The 22,081-nt window shown below is 38.9% G+C and overlaps 1 protein-coding gene across 7 annotated transcripts in view; it reads right to left on the reverse strand.

Moving 5' to 3' along the window:
- Positions 1–4,091: 4,091 nt before the first annotated feature.
- Positions 4,092–22,081, reverse strand: part of MIA2 (MIA SH3 domain ER export factor 2) — an 87,283-nt gene continuing 69,293 nt past the window's right edge. For all 7 annotated transcript variants that reach the window (XM_046653219.1, XM_046653218.1, XM_046653216.1 and 4 more), the window contains 4 exons: positions 10,736–10,858; positions 6,338–6,396; positions 5,452–5,686; positions 4,092–4,420 (listed from right to left, as the gene is read on the reverse strand). In XM_046653219.1, coding sequence (XP_046509175.1) covers positions 4,254–4,420; positions 5,452–5,686; positions 6,338–6,396; positions 10,736–10,858 — 584 coding nt within the window. In that variant the 3' untranslated portion in view covers positions 4,092–4,253. The remainder of the gene's footprint in view (positions 4,421–5,451; positions 5,687–6,337; positions 6,397–10,735; positions 10,859–22,081) is intronic.

Genomic DNA, 22,081 nt, shown 5'->3' on the forward strand with positions numbered 1-22,081 from the left:
GCGCCCTCTGGTCCTGCCTCCCTGAGAGAGAGACAGAGAGAGACAGAGATAAGAGAGACAGACAGAGAGACAGAGACTGCTGCAGGAGGAGGGTTGGCGGACAGCCTCTCGTTGCGGCACCTCCAGCATGCGCACCATGACCAGGTTGTCCCCGGGGGCTCCCAGCCAAGGACAGAACACGCAGGGGCCTAGAGCAGAGCCATTCCCACCCAAGGAGGGCCACCTCTCACAGGCCATCTCTGCCGGGGCGCTGCCATCGCCTCGGCTCAGGTTTTCTCAGAGCCGCACTATAATCTGAGGCTCTTCCCACCCCATCTTCCCTCCTTCCCTCTCTCCTTTCACAGATGCCAGCCCTGCACCACACTCGGCACTCTCTCCCCTAAATTCTTCCCAGGTGTTCTCCCTCAATAAATCAATGGCTAATTCCAGCTTGGAATCTGCTTCTCAGAGGACCTGAACTAACACAAAAATAAATGAAAAAAGTCTCACATGTAGACACATCAAAGTGATTTCTAGAACACCAAAGATAATGAAAAATCCTAAACGAACGAAAGATAACAAAAAAATCCTAAAAGTTTCTATAGGAAAAAATCAAGTTACCAAGAAGAGAACAGAATCAAATTCCCTTCAGACTTCTCACCAGCAACAACAGATATTAAAAGGCAATATACTGATATTAATTATGTTAAAAGAACAATATATCCAAAATTCTGACCAATAATTCGATATCCAGATAAACTAACACCAAAAAAGGGGGTAGAGGAATAAAATTTTCAGACATGCCAGGATCCACAAACTTTACATTCCCTGCATCCTCTCTTAGGAAATTACTGGAGAGTGAACTCCAGCAAAACAAAAGACTTAAATTAAATAAAACAAAAAACAGCAAGATAGAGGAGAAACAATGGAGCAATCCCAAGAAATCAGTCAAAACGCAGGCTCTGTTCACGGCCTCGAGCATCGAGCAGCCAGTCTGGTCTGCGGCGGGAAGTCACAGGCCTCCAAGATGGTCCTTAACAAACAAACACACATCCAACAGAAAAGACACGAAAGAGAATTTTTTTAAAAATCAGGACATGACAATGTCAAATAAAATGAGAGGAAAACAAAGCAAGCACGTGAGAAAAGTGGGAGGCGGGTTGTATACTCTGCCCAAGTGTAAAACTAACCAAAACATACCATTATTTTAGGCTACTATTGGTAAATGAATAGAGAGTGGAGCAAGAAAAAATTATTCATTTCACTCTGATGTTTAAGAACATTCTCTTCAGAGTGACCCAGAAACTATGGGTCTAGGATTCGTAGAAGAGGAAATATAAATTTAGTATATGATTTGGCTTGATTGTGAACAATACTGAAATGACAATAATGACATAAATGCTACTTATTGATTTTTGTATTTTAGATCAACTATGGACCAAGTATAAAAGCTGGGTTATGCTTGTAGGCATGATATAATTATTAGCAACCTTGAAAATATAAAGGTTTAGCTAAGAGAAAATAGGATTTGGGCCAGCATGGGGAAAGAGAGGAAGTGGAATAATGAGGAGTCCTAACAGAGCTTTAAATATATTAAAATTACAAAAGAAACAACAGAAAATTTTAATCTGGATAAATATCAGACATGAAGAGGAAAAAATGGGGATGGGAGTAGTGTGTGTTAAGTCCTGACTTTTCATCTCAAGGAATCAATACGCAAAGTGATAAACTTACTAAATCGAGTTAATAAATCAGAGATTAGAAATATAGTCACTCCAGTCAGAATGGCTGTAATTAACAAGACAGGAAACAAGCGTTGGAGAGGATGTGGAGAGAAGGGAACCCTTGTACACTGCTGGTAGGAGTGCAAATTAATGCAGCCACTACGGAAAGCAGTATGGAGATTCCTCAGAAAACTAAGGATAGATCTACCATATGATCCAGCTATCCCACTGCTGGGTATTTATCCAAAGAACTTGAAAACACAAATGCTCAGAGATACACGCACCCCTGTGTTCACCACAGCATTATACACAATAGCCAAGACTTGGAAGCAACCAAGGTGCCCATCAAGGGACGAACGGATAAAGAAGATGTGGTATATATATATACAATGGAATACTACTCAGCCATACGAAATGACGAAATCTGGCCATTTGTGACAACATGGATGGACCTTGAGGCTATTATGCTAAATGAAATGAGTCAGAGGGAGAAAGTCAAATATCGTATGATCTCACTCATAAGTAGAAGATAAAAACAATGACAAACAAACACATAGCAATGGAGATTGGATTGGTGGTTACCGGAGGGGAAGGGGGGAGGGCGAAAGGGATGATCAGGCGCATGTGTGGTGATGGATTGTAATCAGTCTTCGGGTGGTGAATATGATGTACTCTAACAGAATTCAGAATTATATTACGATATACACCTGAAAGTTATATAACATTATAATCCAATGTTACTGCAATAAAAAAATGTTAAAAAGTCAGGTTAAAATAAATAAGAGATTAGAGGTATAAACATTTCTTCTAAAACTCTAAAATCACCAGAATTAAATAGAGAAAAAGAGTTAAAAGAGAAACTAACTAGGAAGTATAACTGGGGATAAGGAGTAAATGGGGAAAAACTTGCTTTTCATCCTAAAATACTATTATTTGACTTATTCTCATTTGGTTATATTACTTTAATAAAAATGTATTTTAAAGCTAAACATGTTCACTTATTCTGGAACCCCACAGGACTTTAGACCACTCAGCCCACGTGAAGCCTCCCGTCCTCCACGTGCTCCTGTTGAGCGCTCTCCTTGCCCCCTCGACGATGTCTCCTCAGTCTGTGACCTCTCTGTTTACCCTGTCTGATGCGTCTGCTCCTCTGTCCTCTCCTCTGTACTAAGCCAGGACAGGTCTCCCCTGTCTGAAGGCAAACGACAAAATTTCACTTGACTGGAACGTTCTGCATCACACCTGTCCGACTGCTCTCTTTATTTTCACTTTCCAACTTAAAAAAGTCATCTTTATTTCCTCCTGAAATCTGGCTTTTAAACACCAAATGCAATGATGCTTTTACAGTCTTCCTTCTCTGTAATATTTTATCCAAGCATTTCACACAGAGCCTTTCTTCGCAGCCTTGTTTTCTCAGGCTGGTGAGAACGGAGAAGGAATGGCAATACCTCACCAGCACAGCGCTCCAAGGCCAGTCGGGCAAGGCTGGCAGGAAGAGTTCCAGTTACGAATGCATCATGGCTTTGTTCAGGAATATCTACTCTTCTCTCTTTTGGCACCGAAGAAAAACTCCAAGTAAACAACTAGAAACAACCATCTTGTCAACATAAGTACTGTAATATTTATTAGCTATACTTAGTCGGCTTTCCTTTCGTATTCATACTAACGTGCAAGAAGACTAATAAGAGAACACAAACCTAAGTTAGGGAAACATTCTGAGGATACTGAGCCCAAAGCTCAAAATGATGACACTGCCTCAGTACAGTTATCCTATAGTAAATCTCTACATTCCCCACTAAAAACAGTAAACATCTTACAAAGGAAGAGAAAAACAAGAAAGAAAGAAAATTGTACAGGAAACTAGTGAATGAAGAAAATTCCAATTCTGAAATTTACCATTAGACAATATCCTGGCTTTCTTTAAAATATAATCAATTTTCACTTTTAAAAGTGGATTAATTTGTTGCTTTTGGTCATTCCTGTCTATTTGCAAGAAAGAGGGCACATTTTTGGTAAGATAATCAAATGAGAAAGATCCATATAAAGCATTAATTTTGAGCCTCAAAACTACTGAGAGAAGTAAAAAGACTAACTAATAGAGCCATATTTATGAAAAAACTAGCTGATTTTATTATCAATGCCGAATAAGTCTTTAAATCAATTAAAATTTATTTACTTAGGCATAAAGTTACTTTCACATTTGTCTACAACCACAGTAAATACAGTTCTTGGCATAGACACAGCCTTTGGAGTTTAAAACATTCCCCACTGCAAGATTACATATATAAAACTCCCACTATTGTTTATGTGATAGTGGATTCATTAACCAAATTAAAATAATTATACTATCTAGAACAAAATAAAACGAAAATAATTTACTCGTAAGAGTCATATTTAAATCATCTTTATTTACAAAATACTATCCTGAGAATTATAATTCCAATAAGCTTCAATTTGAGCAAAAGTATAATCTCTTAAGTAACAGCAGTTACTTAAACTGAAAAGGAGAGAAAAGTCACAATCACTTTTGAAGAGAGACCAGAAACATTGTCAAGTTTCCTGCGCTGGTTCTGGATGTTCAGTAGTCGGCTCATTTGAAGGTGGAGTCAACCCTGATGGGAGTTCACTTCTACTTTCAGGCTGTGGGGGTGGGGGGAAAAATCCAGGTCTTGGGGCCAAGTACTGAGGAAAACCTCTGGGTGCATAGACATTTCTCACTGTTCAAAGAGATTGGGAAAAGACATTTTTTAACTTTAAGCACCCGTATTGCGGTAACTTCCACTACCTATCTTTACATTCAAAAACTGACATCGGCATAATTATTTGATTTAACAAATGAATTATTACAACATTAATACTCCCTTTACACACAAGGAAAGGGAATATTATTGATTTTAGACAATCTTTGTCCTACGGAAATCTAACATCTTGACACCTTTAAAAAAGGAGAATTACTTCAAAATATACAAAAAGTTTCATGTAATACAATTTCCACCAGACTTAGAATGTAGTTCAGTAATTCTCAATTCTAATTTGATATTATCCTAAAATATTTCCAGTTAATCAAAGGCCATCTTGAAATTCCCCAAACAAAATCATTTTAATTCACCTTAAGCTTTAAAAATAGAGGAGCAAAGAAGGAAGGAATGACTGCATCAGGTAAATAATAGACTTGTATCTAATGTTTGATAACCATGTATTTATTCTGTAGAAACCTACAGCTCTAAATGGCAATGATAGGTATAAAAGCAATAAATTACTCCTTTTTTCTTATGTGAGGCTACGAAAGAATTTCAAGAAACTCAACAATTAGTCTAAACATGATAAACATTTTAGTTTTTAAATAAGAGGGACTGCATGGGAACCACCTAAGAAAAAAATTTAAAGAAATACTTTAGTCAGTAATTTTAGCGTTAAAATAGAAAATAATTATTTTTACCAATTGACACAGTAACCAGTTTCTATCAAATAAGATACAAATAACATCAGTCTTAACTAATCCTGCAGAAAGCCAATGATGTTCTTGATCCGGAAATACAAAAACAATTGCACATTAAGACGAATCAAGGTAAAGTCCCACTACAGTCTGCTGATGGCTGGCCACCTGCCCAACTGGGAAATTAATGGTACACCCACAGCACGTGAGAAAAATGGTCTTCCACTGTTTCACTACGTGAACAGAAAGTAGAATAAATATCTCTGATTTACTCTATAAACACATATTAATTTAAAAAAACAAACAACATACTTGAGAAGGGCGGCGGCGGCGGGCCCGGGAAATCCCTGGGTGGAAAGCAGTCTCGGGGAGCCGCGTACACGTGTCCCGGGGGCGGTGGAGGAAGGGGCGGGCCGCGTCTCACCATCGGGCCCCGCGCATCCACTGCAAACAACGGGGCTCTGACCGGCGGGACTGGCGGCGGGACAAAGCCGGGACCCGCTGCTCCACTTTCGGCGGGGAGAGATGAATCAGGCACATTTAAATTCTGTAACAAATTGACACCCGGCAGTCACTAAAACAGCAAAACTTCCAGTCGTTTTCCTGAACATCCTGGGCTTAGAAGCAAGCACCTGGGCACCCAGGCAAAAGCAGGCCATGCTCGTCTCAAAGGGCGCCAGAGAAAGACTGTTTTCTACCTCAGATGGATTTTGGCTATCACAAATATTTTCATTCCACAGAAAAAAGTTTTACCCAACAAAGTAAGGTTCTAGCTAAAGAAATAAACCCAAGAATCATCCAAGAGTACCAAAAGAAACATTCTTTTATCAAGCATAGACTGAAAAAAAAGGAAAGATGCTTATGTTTATATTTTCAGGGTGACTAAACCCAGGATTGTAAACGTACTAAACAAAAACATACTTTCAAACATTCAAATAAAAATCTAAGGGGGAAAATCCAAATTCTTGCTTAACTATAGTAAACTCTCTAAAGCCTTTAGTCTAGAAGTTGTACTTTATCACCACAGAGCACAATCCAGAAAAGAAACAGCTATAATGCTGGGTAGGAAGTACATTTGTCAAAATAAGAGAAGCAGCTTTATATCAAAACTAGATTGCCGGTTAAATTTCTATTCTAGTAAATGTACAGACTAGAAGGCTCATGAACACATGGATAAAACTCCATCTTCAATACTTACACCAAGATCGTCTTTGCTATCATTTGTACTGGATTCCATTTCTGAAGACACCAGCCCATCTAAACATAAAAGTTAAACCATGAAAATGTATGATTTACCACTCCGTTCCTGGAATATCTCCAGATCACAAAGGACATCGATATCTTCCCACCCACCCTTGTTAGTGCCTAAACTAGCTTGATACCAGCATCCCAAGCTGGGGCCACAAGAACAGCTTGAGATCCTGGAGATGTCGGCAGACTCTGCAAGGGCACACGGCAGTGATGTCCTAGCTTGCTCCAGGCAGGCGGGCAGCAGCATCAGATTTCCAGGAGGCAGGAGCCCACCCCCTCCTTTCTTCCCTCCTTCCTTCCTTCCTTCTTGCACTTTTCTCCCATCTTTTTTCCATCCTTTCTTTTCTCCCTCCCTCCCTCCCTCCTTCCCTCTCTTCTTTCCTCCCTCTCATCCTTGCTTATTCCTCCATCAGGTAACATGGACTAGCATTTCAATTTAGCCACTGTTTCTAAATAAATGTTCCCAGACGTTGTTATCAAGAACTGCTCTCTCTGAGACCATAAATTCAAACCAGCCCTCTCTGACCACAAGCACCTATCCTGTCCCAGCTTTCACAATGACCACTCTCTCTATACCTGGACTTGCCAGTCACTGAAGCTTCCAGCGCTCTGATCTAACAGCCTCCTCCTCTCTCCATTTCCCTCCCTAAGTCACCAGACTTGAGCGTCCACCGCTTCGGCCAGTCATCACCGTCCTCGCTCTCCTGGCCATTTTTCACACGTGTGTGACACCATTCCAGCCCTAGATTAATCCAGCTCTCTGCTTCCACTTGGTCTCCACCTGAGCCACTAAGCACTTCTGGTGCTAAACAGCAAAATAAACCACAGAGCCATGTAGACCGGCAGCACTCCAGGCTAAGGGCTCTGCAGCCACCCCTCCAGCTGCCTGCTGCCCAGCCTGCCTTCCGTGTCTTCTAGGCCAGTTTTCTCCTCAGCAGTTTCAAACCTCCATTCTCCTCAAACCGACTATACCAGTCACTTAGAAAGCCGCTGAACTTTTTGTACTCAAACATATAAATGGATCAGCAACTATACTCCATGATCTTTCCTCCTATTATCATGGAAAAGGATCCTCCTAGACATCTATAACCCTGATTCTGAGCTCAGAATCCCTCGCCTCCAGCTTCCTCACGTATCATCTTGTTTCCCCCTCCTCGCTTTCTGCTGGATCATTCTATCAGCAAGTCTCTCCCAACTGCTATTTAAACAAGAGAGAGAGGGAAAGAGAATACCCCTAGGCTACCTCTCTCCTTCACAATCAAGGATTCTTCTACATAAAGAGTTCGGAATTCCTCCCATTTTGTTCTCATTTTACTGCAATCTATTTGCAATAACCACTGCTCTACTGAAATTACTTGCACCAAGATCAAAAATAGTCTCTTTTTTGCTAAATTAAAATTGACACTTTTAGTCCATAGTTATGTGGTTTCTCACCATTGTTGACTGCTCCACCCCCTCTTGAAAGCTGGGCTCCCAGCCTTCAGCTTCTGTGATGGTCCCTTCCTCCCTCTCTCCTTTCTAGCCGCTCCTTCTCAGTCTCTTTAGTGGGCTGCACTACGGCTGACCATCCTTAAATGGGGGTCCCCTCAGAGTTCCACCCTCAGCCCTATTCTCTTCTCATCTTCTCCTTGAGAAATCCCATCCACTCCCACAGCTTTAACTTGATGTCTAACACTAAGGACTTCCAGATGCGTCACTCAGCTCCAGATATTTCCCCCAGGACTTCAAAGCTTGAGCGGCCTGCTTGAATATTCATGCAGGTGGATCACAGGTGCTGCTAATTTTGTAAGTTGAAAATGTAACATAATCTTTCCTGCGAAACTTTCTGCTGCTCCTTGTTCCTAGTTTCAGACCAATGAATGGCCCCAGGTGCCACAGCCAGGAACCTGGACATCAGCCAAGACTCCTCCTCCCTCACTCCCACATGCCTTGAACCCTAAATTCTCCCAATTCTATTTTCTGTCTGTCCACATCTATCTATCCCCTCTGCTAAATCACCCACATCGCTCATGTAGATTTCTGGCACAGTCGCCTAAAAGGTTCCCCTCCTTCCAATCTTGACTGCTCCCTCCAATCTATTCACCATAATGCAACGAGAGTAATTTCGCTGAAATGCAGATCTGATTGTATTATTTCTCTGTTTAAAATCCTTTTTTAATGTGTTCGCATTATCCTGTGAATTGGGTCCAAATTTCTGAACAGGTTTGCAAGGCCTTGAAAACTGTATGCACTGCTTACCTCTTCACTGCTTGTTTCAGTACTCCCTGGCTCACGCTCCATGTAACCGCCATAATTTCCTAGGCACTCAACTCTAAAGCTTTAAAGATGCTATTCTCTCCTCCTGGAACATTATCACCATCATTTTCATCCAGCTAATTCTTCCTTTAATTACCAGCTTGTATGTCACTTCCTCCAAGAAGACTTTCTTGACCATCCCACACTCAAAACACCAACACCTCCTCCTGGGGAGTGCCCTAAAGCTCCCATAATCTTCTGTACTCATTACTTTTGTCACCACGTAGTGCTGTCGCCTCAGGCCTTTACTAGACCTCAAAGGATAAGGAATGCTCATCCTATTTGCCACTGAAACAGAGCCACTGCCATCAATGCCTGTCATTCAGTAAGCATTCTATAGACATTCAGTGCATCAGTGGCTGGTCCTCTCACTTCCATAAAGTACAGGGATCAAGACCATGGCTCTGGTGTCAGACAGACATGGCTTCAAATCCTGCCTCTGATACTTCCTACCTGAAATCTTGAGCACCTTTCTGAGCCTTGGTTTCTTCATCTATAAAACGAGGATAACAGTATCTACTTCATCGGTTCATTGTGAAGATCAAATGAGATAATTCACTTTTATTCCATAAATGTTTACTGAGCACTAAGTGCCAGTTGATGTGTTTCAACCATCTCTCTCACCATTCTCCTTCATGTAAATACCATATATGGACAAACCAGTACTAATCTATTACACATGTATAGAACTTTTCTGTTTACAAAACACTTTCAACACACATTAATTCATTTAGCCCTAAGATCTTATTAAGTGATTAATAACTCAGCTTTACAGCCATTATCCATCAATGACTCATGTTGTCTCTTTTCTTTGTTTTGCTTATGTTGCTCATTATTACTGGCACAGACCTCCACCTCTCAACTAATTTTTCAAATTCCCTCAAAAGCAGCTCAAATGCCACCTCCTTCATGGAGTTTTCCCTGATCCTTCAACTAGACGGGAGCTCTCGCTTTCCATGAACACAGTATATTCTTTCATGGGACTTACAGTATTAGTTAAATATTTAGGTTTTTGTCTTTTTCCCCTATTTAATTATTAGCTTCTTGCAGCCAAGCACTGTATCTCATTATAATTATATTATCTGCCATGTCAAGCAGGGTACCTTCTAAACAGAAGGCACTTAAAAATTACTTGCTAAATTGGATATTGTTCAATGCTTTAAAAAAAAAAAAGGACATGTAAAAAATTTTAAATGGCATTAGTTGAGAAACAGATGTTCAATCCACATATACTTTCATTCCATTAAGCTTGAATTAATAAGGGAAAACAACTTCAAAAGCCAAACAGTTAAAAAGAATTAACTTGATTATAACTAATAACAGAAATTCAGGCCACAGGTGTGCTTCTTTGCTTATTACTCAAAAAAGATTGATTTTCTAAAATAATAAGGATTATAACTGGTAATGCCCTCCCCCAATATATATCTTTTCCTGAGGAATTTTTTATCAATAAATTTATCTTAATTTTCTACTTATTTTTAATCTTTTTATGTTCTTAATGTTATGCACTCCTGACTGATACACTGGATGTATGCTTTTCCCAACGTCAGTGGGTTGGTGAGGTGGTTTAAGTAAAAGAGTGTCTGACAAATAGTAGGCTGCTCAGTAACTGTTAGTTAAATCTTAGTGTAAAATGTTTAAACAAGGTTAACTGACTAAACCATCAACAGAGCATGCACTCAAATTATTTTTCTGGTGGACGCTCACATCCATTCACACTAGCCTAACTTCCCTGATTACTAAACAGGATATATGTAAGTTGACTGGAAAAACTAGAATATAAATCATGGAACAGAGTAAAATTTACCATCAAAGGTACACACAGTCAACCCATTACCAGGTGCCCTAACCAGCCAACGAGGAACGGTGTAGATGCCATGGACGTGTACAATATAACAAGAAACACAAAACCAGGAAGTTTTCAGGAAAGAGATTTTGGCCTTAAGAGCTACCAGAGACGGCAATTATATTAGTCCTTTGTTCAGCTTCCTGCTCTTTAGAATGCCACCATTATCAAGAAACACATACGCACACACCAAGCATTTCTTACCTGCTTTACCCACAGATGGCATAGGGACACTCCTGAGTTCCGCTGGTCCAGACAGTCTACCAGAATTGGGATAAAATCTGTCATGCCTTGGCGGAGGGAGCGCTGGATCAGGATATGGCCGACCTAGAAAACGAGTTTTAAAAATATCTTCATTACTATAAAAGTAACTCGAGTTTCTTTAAGTTTAATATATTGAACACAGACATTTCTCCTGCTTCCTAAAACAAATCTTGGACTGCAAAAGTTTCCTGAGTAACTATTTAAGGATTTGTTCTATCACACAACAGTAACACCAGCATGGTTAAGAAGAGAATTACTAAGATGGATAAAGGATTCAAATGTTTTCAAGTTGAATACCGGTAACTAATCAAGTAAAAGCAGCATCGGCACTTAGAACACGAAGAAATAGTTTAATCTAATGATTGAGAAATTTAAATGGAATGGAAAGAAAAATTCCCAGAAAGTAGCTGATAAAAGCACTGATCTGTTCACATCATAGGTTACGACTCTGGGATAAAGATACCAATGGTATAGAAAGAATGTCTAAGAAACAGACCTAGGCAAACATGGACATCTGATTTAACATAAAAGTAATATTTCAAACTGATGAACGAATATATAGTATTAAAATAACGGCCTATCCAATGGGGAAAAAACTCCTCACACTAAACAGTAAAACAAAAATAAAATCCAGATTAAAGGCTTAAAAATCAAAACAAAATTTTAAATTTTTAGAAGAAAACAACATATATTTTTGATCTAGGGATAGGTCTTAAACAAAACACAAACTCCATAAAAGTAGGGATGGGTTAAATTCACCCATAACATAATTTGAAATTTATGCATAACAATAGCATACAAATAACAGAGAAAATATTTGCAAAAAGACAAAAGATTAGCATTCAAAATATGCTAAGAATTCCTATTGAGCAAGAGATAAAATGGATCAGGCAATTTACAGGAGGAAAAACAAATGACCAACAAATGTGAAAAGATGCTCAAGCTCACCAATAATCAAAGAACCACCAAGAGAAATGATTAGATAAAAATTTTAACTCACATGGCTGGAAATATTCAAAACAGTCTTACATTAAGTAATAGCTACTCTCAAATACTTCACACATAACCACACTTGAGGACACTATCTATTAAAACCAAAAACACGCATAACCTTTGACCCAGCAATTTCATTCCCCAGGCTCATCTCTAAAGATAAGGCGCAGAAAGGCAGTTCACAGCAGCATCATTAGTAAGGTGGGACACTGCAGACAGCCTAAATGCTCATCAAAGGAGACTGAGAAACATCTTGTGGTATATTTATACACTGAAATACTATACAGCAATTAGAGTAATAAACTCTATACATAGTAAAACGGAAAGAATTCAAGAACATAATGCTGACAAAGAAACTTGATAAAACAGAAATATACCTTTTTTTAATCATATATGGACTGTAAGTTTACACCCACTACTCATGAGTAGCTATGTCTGGGAAAGAAGGAAGGCCATGGCCCCGGGAAAGGGCACAGAATAGACCTCATTCATTTATACAGTGTACTATTTCTGTTTATGTTTTAGTTACGCATACGTGCATGCACACACACACATATAAATCTGAAGCAAATACTAATATGTAAATTCTGGGAGGTGACATACAGGATTTTGCTACATATCTGTGTTTCTGTTTCTTCATCTGCAAAATGGGACAAACACTCTTAAGAGTATTAGAATGATTCATAAAAAGCACTTAATACCTGGCAAAAAGTAAACACCCCAAAGCAATTGTAATGATCAATTAAATTTTTATAAACTATGTTAAAATATAGTATCGACTAGTCTCCAATTTATGACCATAAATTTCAAATGGATACTCAACACTGCCCTGTAACATACCACACTTCATCGAAGTTTGAGCTCCTTCACTCTCAACGACTCCTGTATGACTTTTTTCTCCCTCTTCAACTCTCTGGCCATCCCCTCCGCGCCCACCCCAAGTTAATGAGCTTGCCAAATCAACAAAACATGCAACTAGATCCCCTCACCGACCCTCACCCAGTCTCTACATCTGCACCCCTTGCTCCACCTCCCTCTTTTTACAATAGATAAAGTGATTCAGCTCCTATCTAACTTCTCAGTTACACTCTGGATCCCAGCCTTTCTGTTTCCTACTCAAGGGCTTACTTTTATAATTATACCCTCTCCCATACATCATCAACTTCTCCTCCTATCCTGGATTATTCTCAACAGCAAATAAACATGTTGTAATATTTTCAATCTTTACAAATCTCATCTCTCACTTTTACTGAAAGCAAATTTTTTCAAAACGTCGTCTGCATTTGGTCCCACATCCTAACCTCCCTTCAATCTACTCTCTTTAGGAAAAGTGAAAATTAAAGTTTATGTGTATAAAACATACACAGCAGTACTTTATCAACCAAATACTAATCATTAGAACTTATACAGGATCATTATACAAGAAGATATAAGTGATACGAGCGATATATACACTCCCAAAAAACTGGTAGCCCCAAAATTCGGAAAGAGTTTTAAAGTAAATATCATCCTCTAAGAAGATAAAACCATTGCTGAAGATGTTAGGACCCCTTAAGTTTATGAGGACTCCAAAACCTCACCAATGAGATTAAAAAGAGCCTAAGTTAAGACAAACTGTAATTCCATCAAACAAATCTCGTCTAAAAATATGTTCGCAATCCAGGACAATGGCCTGCAGGAATGTCTACGAACCAGAGCGAGTAAAGTAAAATCTACGCCTGTGCTTCTAAAGCCAGCAAACCGTTCTGATCTGCTCAGCCTGCTTGTCTTTCTCAAAGAAAAATTTAAGACCATCCTCATCAACCTGGCTATATATGTCTATTTGTCCAGCTCTTCAAGAAAAAGAGACGAAAGTAAGTTTTTATACATGCAAGGCTGAAGACCAGACTTAACTCATGGCAATACCACCAAGGTAACAGCCGCTCAGCCTCTTTGCTACCCCTTACATAAAATATATTATCCAAACCAGAAAAAGATAAGCTCTGACAAAATAACAGAAGCCAGGAACACACTCCCTGCTCTTTCAATAACTAAGACTAAGAATATTAAAGCTCAAAAAAGGACAAGGTGGAGAAGCGACATAATTCCCCTTTAATTCACACCTCTCTACCCCACGTCGTATGAGATTTGCTGAGAATTCAGATTCTTTATTCTTCTCTATTCCTTCTCCCTGTTGGAAAAGGAGGCTGTACGACTAGACAGAGGACTAGAAGGATACTGAAGGCGAGCTCTGATCAGGAGGAGCACTGAGGATCAAGAACGCCAAAGAGTAAAGAAATGATAAAAACCGAAACTTTGTTTCATTAAAGTATCTGTGGTTTTCTTACTCTATTTTTTAAGTTAAAATCCTACCAAAATAAAATATTTACATGAACTTAGGCACAATTACGATCTTTCTTGTTAGATTCATGAATATAATTATTTACATATGATGAATTGTTACTCGGGTTAACACCAGCACTATAAATTATTTATAACTTCCCTGTAGACATAATTCTCAAGAATCAGTTAAAAGGCTAAAAGCCAAGAATTCTGCAGGTTCATTCTCTCACAGTCAAAAAGCTATCATTTAAATTCTAGCATTACTTTTCTCATTTAAATTATTTGTTACTAATATTGTTGAAACATGTTACTAATTATATAGTTTATATAAGGCAGAAGAATATTTTAATATCCATGCTTCTTAAAATGTATTAGTAACTACTAAATATGGGAGTTAAGAGATCAATTGTTAAAGATTTCCTAAAGACTTGCTGAGACTATTACACTTCAAGATTGCTTAATACGCACAGCTTTCTAAACAAGAACTGCAAAGGCAAGACAGTTACTTAGAGGCCATTTATCAGAAAAGGCTAACCAAGAAAATGAAATATTCCTTTCTTCCAAAGACTAATTTAAAACCCAAGAAATTGTAGAACACAAATATACTTTTTTTAACACAGTTATATAATAAGTTAAAATACATTATATAAATATATTCCCTCTGGTAAATTGCATTCATGACCTCAATTCTTTACCCTTCCTTGCATCCTTGTCCTCAAGAGGTGGGATATATGTCCCGCCGAATGAGTCTAAATTCTGTCATGTGACTTGCTTTGGTCAATCACATGTTAGCTGTTGTGACTCAAAGAGAGGCTTAAAAAAACACTTGCATGTTTTTTGTGAGTTTTTTTTTTGGTGAGGAAGATTGGCCCAGAGCTAACATCTGTTGCCAATCTACCTCTTTTTGCTTGAGGAAGATTGTGGCTGAGCTAACACCTGTGCCAGCCTTCCTCTATTTTATGAGGGACACTGCCACAGTAGGCTTGACAAGCAGTACTAGGTCCATGCCTGGGCTCCGAACCTGTGAACGCCAGGCCACTGAAAGTGGAGCACAAAAACTTAACCACTATGCCACCGAGCCAGCCTCAAGCACTTGCATGTTTCTGTTTTTCTCCTCCTCTACTTCAGCAGAAGGATGAGAGATTCACAGAATGAAGTTCCCTTTGTTATGGAATGAAGCACTGAGCAAGGTAAGTGATAGTGGTTAAATTTTTGTTGCAGCTCGGTACCTAAGAATTTATAATTGACTGGTTATCTCCAGAACATTTCCTGCTAAAACTCTAATTCTGATTACTATAAAACATGTGAATATTAACAACTTATTTATATTATTCATCAAGAACATTTTTTCTGCTTAAATTATAAAAATTTCTAACTAAATTCATAAGATGAATAAAACAAACTGAAAATGTCTGTTCATCTCAATGCTGGTCACAGAGCTGTGCTCAAATCTGAAAAAATCATCAAGTTAATGCGTAAGAATACTTGCACTTTCCTATTTGTGTATAAGGCTTTTTTTTTTACTTTTGATTTTAAAATAAAGATTCACAGAAAGCTGCAAAAATAACACAGAGAGGTTCTGCATACATTTTACCCAGTTTCCCCCAGCGTTTACATCTTTTTTAACTACAATGCAACAAAATAACCAGGAAACTAACACTGGCACAATGCACGTGAATAGCTCCTGCCATTCTGTCACATGTGCAGATGTGTGTAACCACCACCAGACTCAAGATACAGAACTACTCCAACGCCAAAAACATCTTCCTCGGGTTCTCCTCCACAGTCACGTCCACTCTCCCCACCCAACTATCCCTAACCCATGGCAACCACTAATCTGTTCTCCATTTCTAGAATTTTGTCATTTCAAGAATGTTATATACACGGAATCACACAGTATCTGAGCTTTGGAGAATTTTTTTTTCATTAACATAATGAGATCTATCCAACATTTGAGATCAACATCAACATCTGAGATCTCTCCAAACTGCTGCATGTACCAAGACTTCACTATTTCCAGTTGATTTCCACTGTGGGTGAGAACACACTGCATGATTTCCATTCTTTTCAATGGGCTGAGGTTGTCTCACCACCCAGGATACGATCTATCTCGGGAAATGTTCCATCCAGTCCTGAACGGGATGTGTATTCTGCTGCTGTTGGGTGACGTGTTCTATAAACACAGACGAGGTCCCGCTGGTCAGTGGTGTGGGTCAGTTCTTCTGTATCCTCGCTGGATGGTCTGTCCAGTTGTTGTATCAACTGGTGAGAGTGGAGCTGAAATCTCCAACTGTAATTGTGCGTTTGTCTGTTTCTCCTTTCAGTTCTATCACTTTTTGCTTCACAGGACTTTGCAGCTCTGTTGTCTGGTGTGTACACATTTAGGATTTGCTGTGTCTTCTCGGTCCATTTTATCATTATGTAATGTCTTTCTCTGTCCCTGGTAATTTTCTTTGCTCTGAAGTCCACTTTATCTGATACTAATAACAGCCCCTCCTGCTTTCTTTTGACGACTGTTTGCATAGCATATCTTTCCCATCCTTTTACTTTCAATCTACCTACCTACACTGTTACACTAGAATGAGTTTTGATGAGACACAATAGCTGAATGGTGGTTTGCTGGCTTGTTTTTTAATCCATTCTGCCAACCTGTCTTCCAATTGCTGATGTTAGGACAGTTTACATTTAATGCAATTATTGATATGTTAGGGCTTAAGTCTGCCACTTGCTTTTGTTTTCTGTTTCCTCTGTTTATTTTTCTTTTCTTTTTCCTGCCTTCCTATGGGTTACTTGGACATTTTTAGAATTCCATTTTGCTTTATCTGACCTAGAGTGTTTTTCAGTACGTCTTTAAAAACATTTTCCAGTGGTTGCTCTAGTTATTACACAACTTACCACAGCTTACCGGTGTCAACATTTACCAGTTCAAGCAAACTGTGGCTTAACCTGGAGCAGGAAGTCTCCCGGTAAGTTTTTAAAAAATGAAGAAGGGGTGTTCACCGACGAGTTTAGACAGGAGTGCTGGAAGCAGTCTTTGGTTTTACTAACACTGTATATTATATGTTACTTGGTCTAACCACCTAGACTGAAAATTATCTAGCAAATCTCAATATTAACCATTAATACCTGGCTAAATTTTATATTACGCAGCTAAACAGACTACACAGATGACGCAGTTCCTCTCTGTCATGGTGTAAAAGACTCAAGTCCGAACAGGTAAAGCAAGTTTCAAAAACCACACAAAAAGATAAAAAGCGAACACTGGAAACCAGACTTCTTCAATTCCAGTCCGAATGCTTTCTCACCTAAACCATTCTTGCTCTACAACATGCAATCTGAGTCACAAACATAGAATAGAATCTCAGATGAGCAGATACAGCGCACCGCACACTCTTCAAATCGATTTTGTGTACAAACTGTGCCAAAGTCGAATCAGCCTTATCCCAATACAGTGACCAAATCTGTGCGTTAACCTTCACTAATCATTTATACTCCACACAGAGTTTGGGAAGAAAAGATGACTAAAACTTATACTCGTCTATAAGAAGACTGAATCTCCAGCTAAAAATAATGAGACGAAAATGTTGAGTACTTGAAGAAACTAGGTCCCTACTTGCTAACAAAACCTCTAAGCAATAAAAATGTCTGGGCTAGAATACATAGGAAAAAGACAAGTTATAGTGTATCTTTTCTATATATCTCACTATATAAGGTGAGAAAGATTTTCACCCTCTTCAAAGTAGTTAACAGTGCAAAAACAAAAGATTCCTTGGAACAATGGAATCATTTAAAATTATTTCTGCTTACTCATCTCAAGTCAATGAAAATATTAAAAATTTCTGCCAAGTACTAATATGTTAAGGGAATATATGAATTTTATGAGGTATGCTTAATAGGACTAAATTACAGAAAATCGCCAACAACTATAGAATACATACTCTTTAGAAATTTAGTTATTGTAGCTGTCCTATTATTTTTTAACACAAATGTCTTACACTAAAATATTTTCAAATTTAAGAAAAATTTTAAAGGCACAATTACTAATTTTCCGGAAAGCAGGACTCTGCACGAGTCCTGACAATTCAACATAATATAAAATGTAGGAGGATTACTTTAGATTATCGCCCCCTCTGTCTTATGGAAGTCCATACTTCAGAGCTGAGAAAACAGTGACAGGTAAAATGAAATGCTCAAGATTACACAAAAATTCACAGCAAAGATAAGGTAAAGCCAAATCTCCTCATTCTTTGTTCTCTAATTTACCAATTAGCTAACTGTAAAACAAAACACAAGAAACACCCCGGAAACCTGTCAGTGACTCTTTAGACGGGATGGCAATGTACCAAGGGCAAACGCTGAATCCTTTTGTAATTTTACTCTAGGTGGGAACACGGCTAATAGCTAAATGCATTTATCAGCTTTCCTCCAACTCAAGCCAGAGTCTCAGGACTCACTGAACCCCGCTCGTCCATAAAGTTTAGTCTCTAAAACTCCCTGCTGTGTCTGCAGAATTATCCCATTTCATTAAAATTAGAGATGGCACAGGTGATCGCTGTGTTCAGTCAAACGGATCAGGTACAGTATTTGGAGACACTCTCTATAGAATGGATGCATATCTCTTCTATGAAGACATCAATTCAGAAGCTCACAATTTTGAATTTTTAGTTAGACTTTGAAAATAATGAATACCAGGTTCCATTTCTAGCATGGCGGAGTAAGCTCACAACAGATTGGCCCTCTCACATAGAATAACTCTGGACAATCTACAAAAGAAACTACCTGTAGTGCAGCTACCACAGAAAGCAGAATGGAGGCTCCTCAAAAAAATCAAAAATAGAACCACCATATATAATTCAGCAATTCTACTTCTGGATATTTATCCAAAGTAAATGAAAACACTAACTCAAAAAGGTATCTGCACCCCCATGTTCATTGCAGCATTATTTACAATAGCCAAGACACAGAAACAACCAAGTGTCCACTGATGAATGAATGGATAAAGAAAATGTGATATATATATACACGATGGAATATTATTCACCTGTAAAAAAGAAGGAAATCCTGCCATTTGCAACAACATGGATGGAGCCTGAGGGCATTATCCTAAGTGAAATAGGTGTGACAGAGAAAGAGGAATACTGTGTGATCTCATTTATATGTGGAATCTAAAAAAAAAAAACAAAAAACAAACTCACAGAAAAAGAGATCAGATTTGTGGTCACCAAATATGGGGGGATGAGGCACGGAAACTGGATAAAGATGGTCAAAAGGTACAGACCTCCAGTTACAAGATAAACAAGGACTAGGGAAGCAATGTACAACATGGTGACTATAGTTATCGCTGCTGTGTGACATACAGGAAAGCTGTCAATAGAGTAAATCCTCAAAGTTCTCATCAGAACAACAAATTCTTTTTTCTCTCTCTTTTATTTTCCATCTATATGAGATGATGGATGTTACGTAAACTTATTGTGGTAATTATTTCATGATTCATTTTACTTATGATGTAAGTCAAATCACTGTGCTGTACAACTTAGACTTACACAGTGCTGTATATCAATTACATCTCAATAAAACTGGGAAAAACTAAAAGATAATAAAATAAAATAACTAGGCTTTGAAGCATGAACAAAAGTAGGCAGATTTGAGAAAGGAGTGGGAACTTGGGGGAAGGGACTGGCATGGGGGAAGTTTTCCACTTTTCATGGTTTAGCCTGAAGGCAGACCATAGTCCACCAGCAGCACAGAGCAGTCAAAACTCATAGAACTTTCTGGCTTGAAAACTCAAAGGACAGAGCCCAAGAGAACCAGAGAAGCAGAGCCTAAAATTCTGAGTTTTCTGCCCCAGTCTATGGCTGACCCCTGAACCACACACATCTGTGAGAAAAACTAAGCAGTTTCCAGCTGAGGCTAAAAACTGAACTGATATTTGAGCTGCTGCCCACCAAGGAGAGAAAGTCTACAGTCTGACCAACTCAACTGTCTTGTAAAACGAAACCAACAATACTCTTCAGAGACAAATCACAAACTCCAGAATTTCCATAACATCTAGGATACAATTCAATACTACTCCACACGCCAAGAGACAGGAAAATGTGACCCATTCATAAGGGAAAAGACAATCGGTAGAGGCCATCCTCAAGACGACCCTGACGTGACAGTGGTCACACAGGACTCAAGCAGCCTTTAGAAAACTGCTCAATGAGTTTTAAAAAAATACTTCTAATGAATAAAAAGACAAGAGATTTCAGCAGATAAATCAAAACACAAAAGAAAAAAAACAAATGAAAATTCTAGAACTGGAAAATACAACATCTAAAATAAAACTTTTACTGGATGGGCTTAATAGGAGAATGGAGATGACAGAGGGAAGAGTCCATAAACTTGAAGATGGAGCAATAGAGATTATTCAACCAAAAGACAAAAGGAAAAAAATTGGAAACAAAATGAAAAGAGACTCAGGGATCTGTGAGACAGTATCAAAAGGTCTGAAAAATTATAGGTTTCAGGCAATTTTTTTTCTCTCTTTTTTTTTCTTGAGGAAGATTAGCCCTGAGCTAACTACTGCCAATCCTCCTCTTTTTTCTGAGGAAGACTGGTCCTGAGCTGACATCCGTGCCCATCTTCCTCCACTTTATACATGGGACGCCTACCACAGCATGGCTTTTGCCAAGAGGTGCCATGTCCGCACCCGGGATCCAAACCAGTGAACCCAGGGCCGCCGAGAAGCAGAACGTGCAAACTTAACCACTGCACCAGTGGGCCGGCGCCCTCAGTCAATTTTTAAAGGACATATGAAATACTTTCTAATTTTATGAATGAACAATAACAACAAAGTCATTGCTGTCTGAGTTCTAGGCTCAGCTGTTTGCCCAGCTAACTCGACTGTCAGCTAACCTCTCAGGGAGCTCAGTGCCCGTCTCCATAAAGTAAGGGCAACGGATAGATCAGTGGTTTAAATTTAGCTTTCCTCAGAACCTACTAGGGAGTCTTCTAGAAATACAGGCCTTGCCGCCAGAGTTCGTGTTCAGGTCTGATCTGAGGTGAACCCAGGTAGCTGCATTTTCCTGAGGTTCCCTAGGTTCTTTCCGGTGATAAGCCAAGTCTGAGAGCCACTACACTAAATAACACTTGGTGAGATGGGCAGAGCGTGTGACGAGGACTCTTGGCACTGACAGCTTGTAAATGCTCTAAAGGAAAGTCCTCTCACAGATGCAGAGATAGGATATCCACCAAAATCTTGCCATCAAGCCCCTTAAGAAAGGGGCTGTAGTTTACTCACCTTTATTTTTGTCACACCTAAACTTTTTAATGACTGCTAAAGTCAAGAAAGAATCTTTGAAAGATGACGTCCTATGCCACCCCCAACAGATGCTTAGTTTGTAAGTCACAGCATATATATTTCTAAATAAGAAAACAATAAGAAAAAATACTCAGCTTTCTCAGAATTCTTCAGGTATTTATTCATTGAATAAATATTTACTGAGCCAATACTACAGGCCTAGCGTTGTTCTGGGTGCCGGGGACACAGCAGTGAACAAAGTGACACAAATCTCCATCTTTACGAAGCTGACAGTTCAGTGACATCAAACAGAGGAGAGCCAGCGTATCAGAAGCTACGAGTCCACAGAACAGACACACAACCACAGCAAAGGCTGACTCCTGCAATTAAAGTTTTCCCACCACAATATTCTTCCCTCTCCAATTTCTCAGGAACGAATCTGAAGTAGCATATATTTTTTAACGTAATTAATTTATACATAGCAGGCACAGCTCACTTCACATAACTGCCCCTGAAACACTGTGCATAAATAAAAGTTTAGCAAACTAAATAACTTTAAATACATTCCTTGGGAAAGTAGGGGCTATTCAGAGAAGAGCAGGGACGGCCTGACAGGACGTTCTGCTGGGACTCTTCTGGTAAGTCTATTTATTTTGGCAGTTAATCTAAGATACAGTGTTCAATGAGAA

This window comes from Equus quagga, chromosome 2 (assembly GCF_021613505.1).
Source record: "Equus quagga isolate Etosha38 chromosome 2, UCLA_HA_Equagga_1.0, whole genome shotgun sequence".
In the NCBI taxonomy this organism is placed as follows: Eukaryota; Metazoa; Chordata; class Mammalia; order Perissodactyla; family Equidae; genus Equus; species Equus quagga.